Source organism: Pseudochaenichthys georgianus, chromosome 6 (genome assembly GCF_902827115.2).
Source record: "Pseudochaenichthys georgianus chromosome 6, fPseGeo1.2, whole genome shotgun sequence".
NCBI lineage: Eukaryota > Metazoa > Chordata > Actinopteri > Perciformes > Channichthyidae > Pseudochaenichthys > Pseudochaenichthys georgianus.
In genome coordinates, this window is record NC_047508.1 from 13,760,348 (window position 1) to 13,777,454 (window position 17,107).

Genomic DNA, 17,107 nt, shown 5'->3' on the forward strand with positions numbered 1-17,107 from the left:
GCACTAATGAGGCTCCTTTGTCGTGGTGCACACACGCATTTCTACAACGTCCCGCAGTGAGCTTTTATTCTATAAAACGTTTTTTAAATCTACTTTATAGCTTGTAGTAACTCACGGGAGGCTTCTATTATTTTATTTGTATTCATAATAATTTAAATTTTTCGTCAGAATGTAAAAATTACATTAGTTACGAATTTGTGTTCTCAAAAAACAGTGCATTGTGTGTAATGCAACTGTGATTTTTATTAAATTAATTAGTTTTTAAGGAAGGCCAGAGCTTCAGCTGTGTCAAATAGATTGTTCCCTTTAGTTAACGTTATTTAAAAGATAATGATCATGTCCCCTATTGTATTACGAGCGTCCATTCCCATTGGATAATGGAGAATTGTACACCCGGAAGTAAGTATTCTCCTTACTGTCGATTGATTTTACAGTGATATCTGAACTACTCATCGACTAAAAAACACCAGATTATCCTTGTTAATTACACAACATTGATTGGTTTGCAAACAACAAACTAGACTTTTGAAACTAGAGGAACATAAAGAGGACTTTTACAAAGAAGTAATAGAGATTGTTGTCCAAAAGGATAGCATGGATATTCAAGTCAAGGTAAGACCCCAATTGTAATGAAAATACGATCTTACTAAGAAAGAACAATCCAATATTTTGATTTTGGGTATTCTTTTGTTGAACGGTCTGTTTAAAATAAATCGAAGCATCAGACTAAAAAAGCTTTTGAAAATAACTGAACATTTCGATTAAGGTCAAAATATAATAATTGTAAATCTGACTCTGAAAGAGTCAGTGCCTCACCAGCCATGAACCTCACCGCACGTCACTGCTGAATGCGCACATTAACAGGTTTATGACATCACTGCCCCGTCTAAAACACAAGTGGATCTGACTTGAATTACATTTGATTTGAGTGTTTCGTCAAACTTAATGTATTGCTTAAAATAATACTTCTGCATACAGTATGTGACAATGTAGGTGATGCACGGCCAGATACGGCTCGAGAAGCTGACTCAGATAAGGAAATATAGGCTTATGATAGATTATGATATTATATGATCGATGATCTGATTGATGATGTGATATGCATGATAAGTGTGACACGTCGGCGTCTTCTCTGCATACGGCAGTTTAAACTGTATTTCCTTTATACTTAATAGATTTAAACTCCGCACACTGAGCTCTGATCAGGCGGTGCCCGTGCTTTCACTGAGTTTATCTCTTTTCTATAGACGCCGAGGCAGGCAGTGTCAGGTAAAACAAGTTATTTAGCCTTCCCAAACCTGAGCCTCACACACCGCCTATGGCTGTAGGCTACAAAAATGTAGCCAAGGTACTCTCACGCAGCGAGAAGATGAAAGGAACAGATCCTCTGACGACACCGGCTGATATAGCCGGTGTCACGTGGCCGGTGTTCCGGTTTAACTGGTTCCCCGATCAACTGGTTGACAGATGTGGAGGCGTGGCCTTCGACTGAAATACACATTTCGATCGCTTCTTCTGTCGTTTACATACATCTTTTGGTATATTTGGCTGGATAGGAACACTTTGATGCACATTCAGTACCAGTGTGTGAGGTTGTGGTTACGATGGCGATATCCGGTGTTCCGGTTTAACTGGTTCCCCGATCAACTGGTTGACAGATGTGGAGGCGTGGCCTTCGACTGAAATACACATTTCGATCGCTTCTTCTGTCGTTTACATACATCTTTTGGTATATTTGGCTGGATAGGAACACTTTGATGCACATTCAGTACCAGTGTGTGAGGTTGTGGTTACGATGGCGATATCCGGACGCGAACAGCGAGGACTACAAAAAGAAAAACGAGTTGACATGGGCATGTCTGTTCAAAACATTGCGAGCTCCAATAAATCATTTAAACCAGCTATTGTTGTCAGACTTATTACTGAATATCGTTCTTAATGTGATACCAAGTCCATCTGAGACCTGTGTACACCTTCAGACAGCCTCCAAGTGAAGCACACGTTGTTTACTCACAGTTTGAAAGCAGCGTGGAGAAGTCTTCCGCTGTGTTAAGCTGTGATCCGCTCGAATAAATCCTTAAAACCAGCTATTGTTGCCCGAATTATCACTGAATATCGTTCCTAATGTGATACCAAGTCCATCTGAGACATGTGTACACCTTCAGACAGCCTCCCAGTGAAGCGTACGTTGTTTACTCAGAGTTTGAAAGCAGCGTGGAGAAGTCTTCAGCTGTGTTAAACTGTGACCCTCTCAGGTAAACTGTGATTCGCCCATGGGAAAATGGGATCCGCCCAGATTAAACTGTGTACATCTTCTGTGGCTATCTACCAGCGATCATGTTTAATATGAAAGACACACACATACATCCCTTATAAAAACGGCATTCTGCAGCACTCATCCAGATCACATGTGACTGTTAACTCGTTTTGCAAAGATAGCAGCAGAAATGTCATTGCTGCGTGTGCAGGGATATTTAGACTTGAAAATGCTGATGGGTCATTAATCTTGGTCTCGGCAAACAATATTAGGAATCTTCTATTCCAACTACATAATATTCAGTGTCCATCGACATGAAAATAACAAAAAGGTTCATGCTGGACTCAAACCCGAGTCCCAACAGCGAAAGTCACTCCAGCCCTGCACGTTATGAGTGCGCCACGGATCAACACGATACTTCCCAGAGAATCAAAAATAAAATAACAGTGTTCAAAACACTCACGTCAATTACATTACATGACATTGCATTTACCTGACACGTTTATCTAAAGCGACTTACAATAAGTGCATAAGACCAAGAAGATACAAACTTGAAGAAAACATAATCATAAAGTACATCAGGTTTCATAGAGCCAAAACATTTAAAGTGCTACTCAACTGGCTTTAGATAAGCCATTCCGTTATTAGTATATAAGTGCTTTGTTAATAATTCTAACGTCAATAAATCCTTTACAAACTATTCTTGTTGTCAGTCTTACATTTGTATCATATATCGTTATTAATATGATGTCGAGTCGATTTGATACCCGTATAAACAAGGATATCTGATCTCGGTGGGTCTTAATGAGGCTTGATACAGACCTCAGTCAGTATACTATATTATGGCTTAAAGTGTACATACATTCGCTCACATTATAAATGATGGTCGGGTTGCATTTTTCTGGAACTTTTTAACAAGGTTAATCTAAAATGTTGTAGTGTGGTGGTTCAATATGTCGTGTTGATCCGCGGCGCACTCATAACGTGCAGGGCTGGAGTGACTTTCGCTGTTGGGACTCGGGTTTGAGTCCAGCATGAACTTTTTTGTTATTTTCATGTCGATGGACACCGAATATTATGTAGTTGGAATAGAAGATTCCTAATATTGTTTGCCGACCCATCAGCATTTTCAAGTCTAAATATTTCTGCTGCTATCTTTGCAAAACGAGTTAACAGTCACATGTTATCTGGATGAGTGCTGCAGAATGCCGTTTTTATAAGGGATGTATGTGTGTGTCTTTCATATTAAACATGATCGCTGGTAGATAGCCACAGAAGATGTAACACAGTTTAATCTGGGCGGATCCCATTTTCCATGGGCGAATCACAGTTTACCTGAGAGGGTCACAGTTTAACACAGCTGAAGACTTCTCCACGCTGCTTTCAAACTGTGAGTAAACAACGTGTGCTTCACTTGGAGGCTGTCTGAAGGTGTACACAGGTCTCAGATGGACTTGGTATCACATTAAGAACGATATTCAGTAATAAGTCTGCCAACAATAGCTGGTTTAAATGATTTATTGGAGCTCGCAATGTTTTGAACAGACATGCCCATGTCAACTCGTTTTTCTTTTTGTAGTCCTCGCTGTTCGCGTCCGGATATCGTCATCGTAACCACAACCTCACACACTGGTACTGAATGTGCATCAAAGTGTTCCTATCCAGCCAAATATACCAAAAGATGTATGTAAACGACAGAAGAAGCGATCGAAATGTGTATTTCAGTCGAAGGCCACGCCTCCACATCTGTCAACCAGTTGATCAGGGAACCAGTTAAACCGGAACACCGGGTCACAGGTGACTTTGTTGTTATTGGTACTCGAGCTGCGCATGCGCGCGATGGACATATCCAGTCCTTAAAGCACCGCCTCTGGCGGTCAGTAGGGACGAAATAGAACTGCCATCACTAGTGGTACTGTATATAACTATGTTCATTTAATCAAATAATACTGTACAATTTTGACCCACTTGCAACATCTATTTTGTTTATACTCCTACTTCACTGCATCTCAGATGGAAACATTTAACTTTAATTCCACAACATTTAGTTTATAACTAGCTGCTTGACATATTTAAATTATTAATACAAAGCTATATCTACTATCTATACATAATAAGTCTCAAAATGGGCCATTCTGCATTATGAGGAGGCAACTTTTACTTACCGTTTGCCTACTTAAAATCGTGTAGTATAATTGCATGTTCATACTTTTGAATGCAGGAAAACATTTTCTACACTGTGGAAGTACTGCGTTCACTTTAGTAAACATGTTAGTACTTCTCCCACCCTTGTAATTTGTGTATGTATATTAATTGATTTGCAATGGATTCAGAACGACCACAGTGGAAACTCCAGTGCCATTTATCTAGGTCAAAACCATAGGTCAAAACATACTGACTAACTGACTTTATGAAGGTGAAAAGCTCAGCTAAAGGAGAGGTGGAGAAAAGCCATAGACTATAGATAATGAGAAAAACTCATTATAACCACAAGGCCCCGCCCCCTCTGACGTCAGTGTTTTCCCTCGCTCAGCTGATAGTCAGACTGCCTACGGAAATGTTGTACAGTGCAGGATAAAGTAGCTTAGTGACATGACAGCATGCAACACAGACCTCTGTTGGCTTCCATTGATCTGGTAATATTACTGCTCAGTTTCCGGATACATTTAACGGTTTATAATACGCATGAGATATTAGCATACACGCTAGCATTGGTAATTACTTGTGCAGCTAGCTAGCATCAGTGAGAGCTAACTGAGCCCCTCGTGATGGTGCGGACTTGTTTATAATAACAGAGGAGAAGCTGAGATGGAAGACTGCAATGGGGAGGACATTATAGTAACACCTGAGCTACCTCTGGAGGTGAGTTCATGTACTAGTAGACATAAATAAGAAGATGCAACAGACTCTTCTGTTTATTTAAACATTCATAACAGTTTATTCTAGTCTGAATCCCAGAATAAAAAAAGGTTTTAATGTATGAATTATTATATGTTTTACTTCATTTAAGAACTGGGGTTCAAGGAACATATCACGAAAATATCTCAAAAAGAAAATGTCATTATTTTGTATAGTCAATCTGTAATACACAAATACATACATGTAATACTGAAGGAAGTCTGCATGCTTTTAACAGGTTTTATATAATGTAACTGGGTCATTCTACAGAAAAGGTGGATGTGCTGTCACTTACTTTTGCAGACACCAAAATACATGACGTTGACCTAATACTCACATTCATTATATATGTTGAATAAATAGAGATTGTCTTTGCAATGGTACTAAATAAAAAATAAATAAAAAATGGTTTTATACGTAAATTGCAATTTATTTAAAATGCCAAGTTCAAGGAACTGCCTTGTCACTTTGATCATACATGGAAGTGGAGCCTTTAGTTTTAATTTAAAAGATTATTTTTTCAATAAATAAATCTAATTTATATTTACATAACATTACATACATTAAATATAACACTGAAATGGTAAAAAAAAACGCAAATTATTATTAATAATATCAAATAAATGTCAGTCACCCACAATTACGTCATTGGTGTTACTGCTACACAAAACGCTTTTATTTTGAAATAATGTACTGTCTCTGAAGTGCCTCCTGTAACAAGAGATCATTTGAGGCAGTGCAGTGGACAAAGACATAAGGAAAGTCAGATACTTCTTACTTTGTTTGTTAAAGGTGTCATTTTATCTTCAAATTTTACATGCGTCTTTCAAGTCTGTCATTAGTGTTACTCATTGCATAGCCCTGGGGGTGAACATTTGAATGGGAAAATGTATTGTATTGAAGAGTTAAACGATTTTGATATTGACTGAAGCCATATTTGGTCTGACACATTGCAGCCATTTTGTTAAAATGGTAGTGTTTTCTCCAAAGTGTCACTGGTGTTACCGTCACTGGTGTTACTCTTCTTCCTGGTAACACGTAACACCAGCGACATTCCTATACAAATAAGCTTTGTATACAAATAATTAAAAAAATAAAAATACTTTAAGCTCTACTTGTTGTGGATTCATCAAGATAAGAGTTAGTTATTGCTATTTAACAGGTTTTAGATGTTTTTAGAAGGAATATATGTCAGCAGATTTGTATCACCCAGATTCCACCTTTTCTGTAGAATGACCCAATCTGCATTTGCACGTTTGTCTATTGTTTTTTGAAGTATGAAAATACAATGAAGAAAAAGGAAGTCCCAATGTCCCCACCAAGGGATACAGGTTAAAATGCTATTTTAAAAGGCTAAAATTATCATACACTTCTAGAATTTTAATATAATATAGTTAAGACTCATGTCCCTATAAAAAAACATACATGTGAAATGTTGAAATGACAGAAAATGTGCTTTGCTGGCTCCCAAAAAGCCAAGGTTTACATTTTCACAGAACCTCACTCAAACAGGCTGTATGCATGGGGTTTTGTAATAAAGGCCTCAGTGCCGTGTCCCTGGCAGAGGCCATAAGTCAATTCCCGGGTCTCAGTAGAGCAGAAGTCCTTTGCTGGTGGATTAGGGCGTGTTATGACATTGCTATTCTTGTCAAATGACATTATGTCATTCAGTCATGCAATGCTGTCTTTTGAGGGAATAAATACTGTCAAGTGACCCTGGGGTGGATTTCCTCTTCCAGGATCAACACATTTGAATGTAATCTAACGTTGTATTTCTGTCCTCAGATCATAGTTTACATCCAGAGCTTTCTTCACGCTTCAGACAGGAAGGATGCCTCGCTGGTCTGCCGCAGCTGGTACTACGCCAGTCAGGACTTCCACTTTCAGGTAATTAGCTTCAGGGAATAAAGTATGATGAATCGGTATTGTGCATACTTATAAAACAGGGTGTTAACTATTTGAAAAGTGACTGTGTAAGGATCTGCATGACTGATGAGTGTGTAAAGCTTTGGGGCAAAGTAAACTCCACTCCCCCTCTCTGTTTGTTTCTCTCTGTGCAGAAGAACCTCACCTTCAGCTTCCCGGCTTCAGCCTCGTCCCTGGAGCTGATCAAGGGTCTGGGAAGGAAGTCCCGCTGCAGTCTGATTATCAAACAGCTCGATGGGTTCAGCATGTCCAGGTCACTGCTCCTGGAGGTACAGTATGCTCACATGATTAAAAAAGTCTTTACTCGTTGGGTTAGGATGTGTGCAGGTGTTAACTGAAGAACACCTGTAGCTTCCGTATTAACCGAAAATAAGTCGCTCTTAATGGTCAAGAGAAAATGTCCCCCGAATCCAAAAAGTGGAAGTTCCTTAACCTGCATACTTTCTAATATCCAGCAGGAAGCAATGTATCTGGTTGTATAGAAGTCTATGAGAGAATGACCCTTCTTCTAGCTTCATTTATTGACTCGGTAACATTTTGATGGCTTCAATTGTTAGTTTCAAGTGTTCTTTATTACATCCTGATGACCAATAATAAATTAAGGTCCCATTTGCAGTAAAATAGATCTTTTTTTGGCATTCAGTTTTTACTTTACTGTATCCTCTTGTCACATTTGTAGTTGAAAATAGACAAGATGACCACGGGCCAAGATGCGTTACTGGAGGGTTCAAAATGACCCAACAATTGGGTGGAGTCACTGTGACTAAGGCCAAAGGAGAACAATTGGGAGCAGATTTGGATGGATGAAATATATAATTGCTGAGTATTTCTAATAGACAAGCCATCCTTCTCTACTAAAACAGTAGCTTTTGTTTTGGGAACTTTATTGCTGTTGTCATGTGAACCCTGATAGGACTAGCGTTGTATTTTCACTTAAAATGATCACACGATTTGTCATAGGTCCAGACATTTTCACTACCTCAAGGGCTTATGTGAGAGCCATTTAAAAAACCACTGAGCAAACCAAAGTTGTTTGGATTGTATTCATCCTCAACATCATCTGGCTAAAAATGCTCAAAGGCTCACATTGCAGTCAGCCAGAAATATGATTTGAAACCTGAGTGTTTGCATTGTATCACTCTAATCATTTTGATTACCCATCAAACTCCCATAAAAAGGTCCTATCCAGCAGATAGTAAATTCAACTCTCTGTTCTCTTGCCACGCTTGTCTCTTCGTTCCCAAGTGCCAACCTGTTTCTTTTTTCTTTCTTATGTGATTGTCTCTTCCTTCAGGTGGGTTTGTGTTTGGGCTCTAAGCTGGAGAGCTTGGCCCTGCCCGGCAGCAGTATAACAGAGGCCTCTCTGCTGAGCCTCCTCCCCCGCCTCACCTCCCTCCGCAGGCTGGACCTCAGGGGTCTGGACAGCCTCTTCATGTCTGGGGCTTTCCTCTCCAGAGAGGAGCACAGACACCAGGTATTATATACTCTATTCTCTAAATGTGGGATTCTTTTTTTCTGTAAAATGTGCTTTGGCCTATATTTGATAAAACAGCTAAAGAGAAATGAAAGAAGACAGAAGGAAGGAAATTAAATGCGGCTAAGGGCTGTGGGTTGGATTCGAACCCTGTCCGTTTGACTTTTTTTAGGGGGATCCAAACGTATACAGCAATAGTAAGGCTTTAATGAAGTAATGGTGCATTTGTTTAAAGTCAAGCTAATGAAATATGTAAGAAGAAGCCTCGCCCCGCCGCCTCTCGCTGGCCGGCTGCCATATCGCCTTTGAGTTTGACCCGTATCGAGGGGGAAGAAGGAAGAGATAAGCTATTGGGTTTGTTTAGAGTAGGTGAGGTCCTGATCATTTATTCCGGTAAATTACTCTGACCTACTAATTGACCTGACCGAAGTTACTGAGTCTATGTAAGTTTACTGCTTGGCTCAGATCCACCAACGTCAGCAAGATCTCACCTCTACTAACTCCCCGAAGAACCAGGTTCAATTAACTGCTGTTTCTATTCAGACAACTCTTTTTAATCTGTTTAAGCGATCCCGAAGGATTTTGATATCAGTAAATGGGGTGTGTTCCTACCTACGTGTGTGTGGCAGGGTGCAGTCTTACCTTTGAAGCAGGGGAGGAGAGCACAGATGTTCTTTTTAGTCGTCCCAATCCAAAAGGTGAGATCAGTTTATTTGAAGAAAAATAGGTCCAAACCAATACAAAGTCTTTACCTTTTAACACATTATAATCATACAAAACATATCATGCTGGGGTTATATTTTTTATCTAAAACCTTAATTCATATTCATTTTATTCCCGTGCGTACGCCTTCCGGGTAGAGTCTAACCATTAGTTATATGTATCCTGTACGTCCTAACAACGTCTTCCAGGTAGAGTCTAACCATTAGTTATATGTATCCTGTACGTCCTAACAACGTCTTCCAGGTATATCTTACCGAGAGCCATCTAACCCAGCTCTGAGGGCCAGAGCTTACCGGGAGAGAGTATACCAGGGGTTTCCCCCTCTCTCCCGACGAAATCCAAAAAAGCCAGTCTTTTTATGCTCAAAAAACCAGATAGAAAACCCACAAACACCTCCTCTATACCCAACCAACATATTCTATTGGCTCTGGCATAAGACACACCTTCCCAAGTTTGTGTAAAACAAAACATGACTAGACATATTCTATGGCTATGACATAACCACCCTTTTGAGGCCTCCATGTGTTTCTCCTTAAGTCCGGAGCCCCCCTCCCTGCTGTGAGAGGAGAGGAAAGAACCTGCCTACTCTCTTATCAGAGAGTAGGGCATAAATCATAGGCCTTACACTCAACTAAACAAACCACTTTGTTTTGTTTATGCTGTAAATATAGAAAAACCCCAAATATGAAGCATTTTCATTGTGGGTTATACAAGAATATAATTGATTATATTTGATTATAACTAACTTTCGTTTTAAGTATTCAACATACTATGAAGCTCTCAACACCCTCTTTTTAAAACGCAAAGTTATCAAACGGCAACAACTAAAATTGTAAGCATACATACATATTCAAAAACCATCAAGAAGCATTCTCATTATGGGTTCATACAAGAATATGATTGATCATATATGATTTATAATTAACTTGCATTTTAAGTATTTACTTCATACTATGAAGCTCTCAACAGGTTGTACCACTTTATTTAGAGTTGATATCAGAGTTGAGCTTATGTTTCGATGCTGATTATTTAACATATTATTTTGCAGTCTGGTGTCAAGAAAGTCCATTATCTAGTATTGATTGCTTTATTAAGAATAATTCAGTAACTAATATTTCCTCATTTGTTATTTTCTTACACATCCCTTGGTAAATATTCAGGACTTCATATCAGTTGTCACCAGCAGTTGTGTTGTTTTCACATCTTTCTGCTGCACAATCTTGAACAAACATCTCTTTATGTTATTACATTGCTTAGTTTTAGTGCTACATTGTCCAGCTTTACTTATTTACTGGTTTATTAAATGGACTGGTTAATTACTGCAGAATGTAGGTCACTAACCAGCCCCCATGAAACTACACTGTGTAGAGGAAGTGTGGCAGTACCATCTGGCATGCAGTGTTAGTCAGTTAACCAATCTATTTACTGTACATGGAAGAAGAAAGTTTACCATGTAGAAAAAAAGAAGAAAATCCCTGTGATGTGAAGATGAAAATGACATGTAAATATAGCAGCCAATTTGGAATCTGCACTGACTGAACCCTCTGTAGCAAAGAGACAGCAGCTAGTTTGCGAGGTAGCCACTGCTAGCCTGAGCTAAACCTTAATGTAATCACATTAATAAAAACTAATATTTTGAATAACCAACATCTTGGTATCTCAGTGTTTTATTCCACATAGCTAAATAAGACACATGCTAAATGTTGTCATGGTGAAGATAAAACCCCAACCTAGCTTCTGCTAAAGCTAGCTTAGCAAAGTTACAGCTACTGCCATGTTAGCTTTTGAATCTAGTGGAATTACTGACATGTTTTTGTGGTTAAGCTACTTTAAATCACATGTTTAAGTATAATACATTATAAACTAATACAATTATATTATGTTTGATAGCAAATAAAGTCATTTATCTTTGTATAAAATATGTGAGTCAGCAAACTTTAAACCTTTTTTGCGCAGTTTTTCTGCTCTCTGTCTTTGAAGCAGTATTAGGTTTTGCTTTCTCCTACATTTTGGCCTGTGTAGCTCTGCTAGTGTTAGTCTCTCTGTAGACAGTAGTGCCCTGGGGAATAAGAACATCTGCAGTGATTATAATTGCAATCATGGTGACTAACAGATGGGTGTTTCCCCTCAGTAAAAGTTGATAAATGTAACCTTTCATACTAATTGTAAACGTAGTAAGGCTTTCAGGTCAAACTCCATCTTGTTGTTCCAGGTGAGGTCAGCTCTGTCTGGTCTGGAGGAGCTGGACCTGTCTGACCTGCGCTACCTCTCCGACCTCACCTTCAACCGGCTCACCAGCTGTACCCCTGGCCTACGCCGCCTCTCGCTGGCCGGCTGCTATATCGCCTTTGAGTTCGACCTGTATCGAGGGTGCCCAGCGGGGGCTGTTAAGGATTCGTCAGCACTGCTGTCACTGAGGAACTTGAAGAGGTTGGTAACGGAGCAGAGATGGACTCTCGTAGCTTTGGACCTCAGCAGAACCTCCATCACACCCGATTCACTACGCACTGTTGCACAGGTGGGATTACCTCCTGGCTCTGCTGCAGCTTCTCTATTACTTGAGTGGTCCTTACATTCTTTGAAGATAAAACGTTTTAACTGCTTCACCTCATAGATAACACCTTTTTGTAGGATTTTTTTTACACTTTATATTCCTTCTGTTTCAGGTTCCAGATTTGGTCTTAGAGGAACTGCGTCTGCACGGCTGTAAGGAGCTGACTGATTACTCAATAGAAGTTCTCGTGAAGCACCAGCCGAGCCTCCAGAGGCTGGACATCAGTGCCTGCACGGAGCTGACCAGCAGGTCTGTGGAGGCCGTAGCTCAGGGCCTGAAGGCACTGACACAGCTCTCTCTGTCCCGCGACTGGAGGATCACTGAAAAAGGTGCAAATTATGTATTTTTTGTTTTTGTGTGTATCATAGAGTTGAAAATGAATTTGCAAATAAAGCCAAACAAAAATGTGCCATATTTGATGTGGATGTCCTAACAGTGCTGATGGTAAATGTAGTCCAATGAAGGAATCCCAAGTGTGCTGCATGTTGATTGAGAAAACTGCTCACATGCTGGACATGACTTCATTTACCATGATGGATTGCTGTTGAGCAGCATAAGACACTATGTTACAGAAACTGTTTTACTTTTCAAGTCAAATAAATTACCAGGAATAAACTCACTAATAGTCAAGGAAGAAAATATTCTTACACATTAACAGAAAAATACAAATACATTCCTTCTGAGTTTACGTTCCTTTCTGTTAACAACAATTACATTGATTAATTGATTTGTTATTTTAATGTAAAACAAACTTCATGCAAAACTGGATGGAAACTAAATAAAATTAATTACACATCAACTACCCTAGAATTCTGTCTGTTGGAAAATGTTTTACAAAGAGATGATTTTGTGTCGGCACAGGCCTCGCTGAATTACTGTCAGTGTCCTCCCTGAGGAGTCTGGACCTGTCTGAGTGTCTGCACGTCAGCGGGACAGAGATAGTGAAAGGCCTGACAGGATGCACCACTGCCCGAGCACAGCTGGACACACTGAGCCTCAAGAGCTGCACCTACATACGGGTCAGTCAGTGGACAGTGACAGTATGAGGCTGTATTTCTGTGTGTTTTAACATGTAAGTCTGTCATTTACAAATAACGTTGTCTCTGTCTCTGTCTTCAGGATTTTGCAGTTTTCTCTCTCACACAGCTTCTGGGGAATACCCTCCGTGAGCTGGACTTGACATTGTGTGTTAATGTGACTGACCTGTCTGTGCGAGCTATAGCCACTTACCTGCAGGGGCTGGTGGTTCTGCGGCTGGGCTTGTGTAAAGAAATCACAGATTGGGGTCTGCTGGGGATGGTGGAAGCAACCAAATGTGAGCCTGACCAGGAGACGGTAAGAAGCACGTGTTAGAAAATTGTGGCTTCTCCAAAATGGGGATGTCTAAATCATTAAATTACACTTTAAATGTTCCAAACTATGCCTTTAATTGTCTTTTCTTGTCTTTTCTCAACAGGCAGATAAGGGTCCGAGCTTCACCCGGACTTTCGGCAACATGGGTTTCTTCCAGCCTCCGCGTTTACCCTTTGAGGAGAAACCCAAGCTGGTGACGCAGAATGACCTGCAGCAGTTCAAGCAGCAAGCTGGAGCGTCTCTGTTAGCTCTGAACAGGCTGCAGGAGCTGGACCTCTCCGCCTGCCCCAAGCTCACCGACAGCAGCATCACCCAGGTGGGGGGCGGAGGAGAGCCACATGTTTTAGTTTGGTGCAGGAATACAGGAGATAATAATGTCTCTCCTCTCCTCAGGTGCTGCGTTACCCAGACCTTCGTCGCCTGTCGCTCTCCATGCTTCCGGAGATCACGGACGCCAGCTTGGCCTCGGTGGCCTGGCACTGCCGCAGCCTCACCAGCCTGGCCCTGAACCACTGCCCGGGCATCAGCGACCGCGGAGTGGCTCAAGCTGCGCCGTACCTCCACCGGCTGCAGCACCTCTACCTCTCCGGCTGCAGCAACATCACTGACAGGTGAGCGGCACCAAACTCTATGTGTGTCTGTTTCCCCTTAAATAATGGGACAGTCCAATTGCAATACCAATTATGTGCAATATATATATATATATATATATGCCATTAATAACTGTGCAATATATACCTGGCTGGTATATCTCAGAACTAATACAGGATGTGTACTTTGTAAATTGTGTAATCTTTGTTTTGTATCTTTAATATTTTTTAATGCATGCTCCTTGGGTAATATTAAGCTTCCTTTGGCTCTTTTCTTCATGCAAATGTCCCACAGAGGGGACATTTGCATGAAGAAAAGAGCCAAAAGGAAGCTTCTAATGTTGAAAAAAGATATTTTTCCTTTTACCTGTAGTTCTGTTTATCAAATGATATATGTGTTCTAGGTTTCAGAGTGTTCTGGGTGCATCTACTCACATGTACATGTTGTCTTCTTCAGCTGAGCTTTAATGTTAGCTGTCTAAATAGATGCACGCTTCCTGATGGTGATACAGTTTGGTTAGTAGAGAGAAAATAGTTCCTAAATGAAACTGCTCACAACAACGTCAGTGGGTTATTTTGAGTAACCGGGTCATGGTTTCTGAAAAAAATGTATTGTTTTGGCGCTTTGAGAACCACACGCAAGGGCCATCTAGTTCCATTATATTGAAGAGAAGTTAGACAAACATCCGATGTCTCTCTAGATTGATAAACCAGGCTTTGGGGAAGATATGAAGTTTGTATTTTGAAGGATTGCTTCCTGATCTCTTGACCTTTGCTCCTGCAGGTCTCTGTTCCTCCTGCTGCAGCACTGTGACCGCCTGCAAACACTCGACATCTCAAGGTGCAAAAACATCTCACCAACAACGGTGGACCTCCTTCAATCCAGGCTGCCCTTCTTGGAGAATGTCCACCACAAATTCATAGGTGGGGCTGATATATCCCTTACATTCTGACTGACTGAATGTCCTGGAAGACCACGTGTCCTTTTTCAGAGACAAAAACCTGCTCACCAAAGAATGCTCCATGAGTTTTGCACATTTGAGCAATTTGCACAAGAACTGAAGGAAAAGTGTGTGTGTGTGTGTGTGTGTGTGTACTATGGGAGCAGCTTGTCTCCTGAACGTCACCCTGTTAGTGAGTTTATAAAAGTGTCTTCAGTGTGAGAGAGGTACCTCTAACAGCAGGGCCTGGCTCATTTCGTGGCATCTGCAGGCAGTGGCAAGTCCTTTCGGCATATGCCACAGAGGCCGCTACTCTGTGGTAGCTGTGGCAAGTACTTCCGGCATTTTCCACAGATGCCACAACTTGCCGAGGCATCTGCCGCTGCTCAACGGGAGTTGCCACAAGATGCCAGAGTAAGAGAACGTTTACGGTAGCTGCCACTCGCCTTCCGTGGCAAATGCTGCTATTTACCCGTATTTATCGTGTAAAATGTCGCTGTTTAAATAGCAGCATTTGCCACGGAAGGCGAGTGGCAGCTACAGTAAACCTTCTCTTACTCTGGCATCTTGTGGCAACTCCCGTTGAGCAGCGGCAGATGCCTCGGCAAGTTGTGGCATCTGTGGCATATGCCGGAAGGACTTGCCACTGCCTGCAGATGCCACGAAATGCGCTTGCTGTCTCTCACCGCTAATGTGGAAAATACTAATATTTGTTGTTCTGCGTGGCGTCAAAAATAACTAGACAGGGTGGAGACAACTGACTGAAAACATACTTCCCTCTAGTCTACATGGATCTGTTAACACCAAGAGAAACCCTGCAAACTGAGACACAGCTGCCAGTTTGAAGGAAATAATGCTCACAATAAATCATATTTTGCTTTTTGTTTTAATTGTCTTGCAGAAACAAGGTCCTGTTATCGTAAAAAGTAACTCAGAAAGACTTGCATAGTTGAAGGTAAGGTAGGAAATAATATATAAAAGCTATAAGAAATCATTTTGTTGATATTTCGCACATTTTTTATATAAAAATGTAATTATATATTTCCTATTTTAAATTCTTACATTTCTCCTGTTGCTTGACATGAGCACATTTATGTTGTTTTGAGCAGCTGAAGACGGTCTTTTTAAAGCTCACACTGACTGTAAGGTGTTTTTCATTTTCTTGATAATTTATTTATAACAAAACAGGAGAATAATTATTTCTTAAAATAACGTATCTGTGTTGCTAAAGTAGGAGGAAAGATTGATATGAAGTGAAATAGGTGTCCTTAAATATTTTCAACTTTTAGACCAGAATTAAGGCCAATAACTTATTTAGCATGGTCTCTTCTGAAATGGCTTTCCTTAAAGGTCCCATGTCGTGGCCATTTCTACTGATCATAATTCCATTGTTAAGGTCTACTAGAATAGATTTACATTGTTCAATGTTCCAAACTCACATTGGTTTCTCGTACAGCATCTCTGTATAGTCTGTGTATTCACTCTCTGTCCTAAACGGCTTGTTGGAGCTCCTGCCCCCCCCCTCCCACTGTGCTCTGATGTGTGATTATGTGTTACCATGGCGTTTATTAGCAACCAGAAAATGACAAACAGATGAGAATGCTGCGTGGGGTCTGGGTGCCGTGTTGGTGGGACGTTGCGGGGCTCGCTGCACCGGAGCGGCCAGTGTGAGCTGGGTTACTGATATTGTTTCCTGGTTGCTGCGTGGGGTCTGCGAGACTCCGTGGAATTCAGCCTGAAAACAAACACACACACACACACACACACTCACAGCTAGGCGGAGCCGCGGCTGAGAAAAGATAAGGCTGAGTGTGTGTGAGGAGCTCCACGGATTGGTCCATTTGGACCTGGGTTAGGTCACGTCACCATACTCAGGAAGCAAACAATGGAAAAAGAGAAATGTCCAACGAGGCGTTCTGGGGCAGCTAGACGGGTCTTTTCTGTGTTAGAGTTTTACTCGCTACAGGGTGCACTTTGAGGGTTTGTGACTCTGCACACCGTTTACATGCAGAAAAAGCTACATAACACAAGGGGACGGGTAATAACCGGAAAAGCATGACGTGGGACCTTTAACATGTCAGCAGTGCTTGCAGCCTCCATTTAAAATAAATTTAAAGTTTTTAAACTGCCCGTTTATCTGAGGTAATAAGCATGACGTCTTTATTATTTTCTAATGAAAATCTGGACATTACCTGTGATAACTGGATACTAAAAGCTTACCATAATAGCAGTTCATCCCTTTATAGTGTGCTATGTTGAATAATGTTGTACTGTTGTAACACTGTCTGCTGCACTATGCCCGAGGAGGAATTATAGACTGTAAAGATGGGAAATAAACAATCAGCATAGTAGTCAAATGTTGGCTATTATGCGATGACTAAAACACAAACA

General features: G+C 40.7%; 1 protein-coding gene and 1 long non-coding RNA gene across 3 annotated transcripts; one reads left to right on the forward strand and one right to left on the reverse strand.

Moving 5' to 3' along the window:
* The first annotated feature begins 4,790 nt into the window (after positions 1-4,790).
* On the forward strand, positions 4,791-17,105 carry fbxl9 (F-box and leucine rich repeat protein). Of its 2 annotated transcripts, XM_034084336.2 has the most exons (12): positions 4,791-5,119; positions 6,941-7,042; positions 7,216-7,350; positions 8,376-8,555; positions 11,491-11,796; positions 11,945-12,161; positions 12,694-12,851; positions 12,952-13,167; positions 13,289-13,501; positions 13,579-13,796; positions 14,560-14,699; positions 15,618-17,105. In XM_034084336.2, the coding sequence occupies exons 1-12, from the start codon at positions 5,066-5,068 to the stop codon at positions 15,644-15,646; spliced, it is 1,968 nt and encodes a 655-aa protein (XP_033940227.1). In that variant the 5' UTR covers positions 4,791-5,065; the 3' UTR covers positions 15,647-17,105. The 2 variants fall into 2 exon arrangements, with proteins under 2 accessions (XP_033940227.1, XP_071059565.1); XM_071203464.1 differs by lacking the exon at positions 15,618-17,105 and having other exon boundaries at positions 14,560-15,069.
* Positions 5,795-9,741, reverse strand: LOC139434047 (uncharacterized). The gene is made up of 3 exons (XR_011643442.1): positions 9,198-9,741; positions 7,227-7,344; positions 5,795-7,050 (listed from the first exon to the last, which is right to left on the reverse strand). It is a non-coding gene; the product is annotated as an uncharacterized lncRNA (long non-coding RNA).
* Positions 17,106-17,107: the final 2 nt, after the last annotated feature.

What these genes read in the sequence shown, in the direction of transcription:
- fbxl9 (XM_034084336.2), top strand. Translation starts at nt 5,066, where the DNA reads ATGGAAGACTGCAATGGGGAGGACATTATAGTAACACCTGAGCTACCT. An exon ending in GTGAGCCTGACCAGGAGACG is followed by an intron (nt 13,168 to 13,288) that starts GTAAGAAGCACG and finishes TTTTCTCAACAG; the next exon opens with GCAGATAAGGGTCCGAGCTT. An exon ending in CCGACAGCAGCATCACCCAG is followed by an intron (nt 13,502 to 13,578) that starts GTGGGGGGCGGA and finishes TCCTCTCCTCAG; the next exon opens with GTGCTGCGTTACCCAGACCT.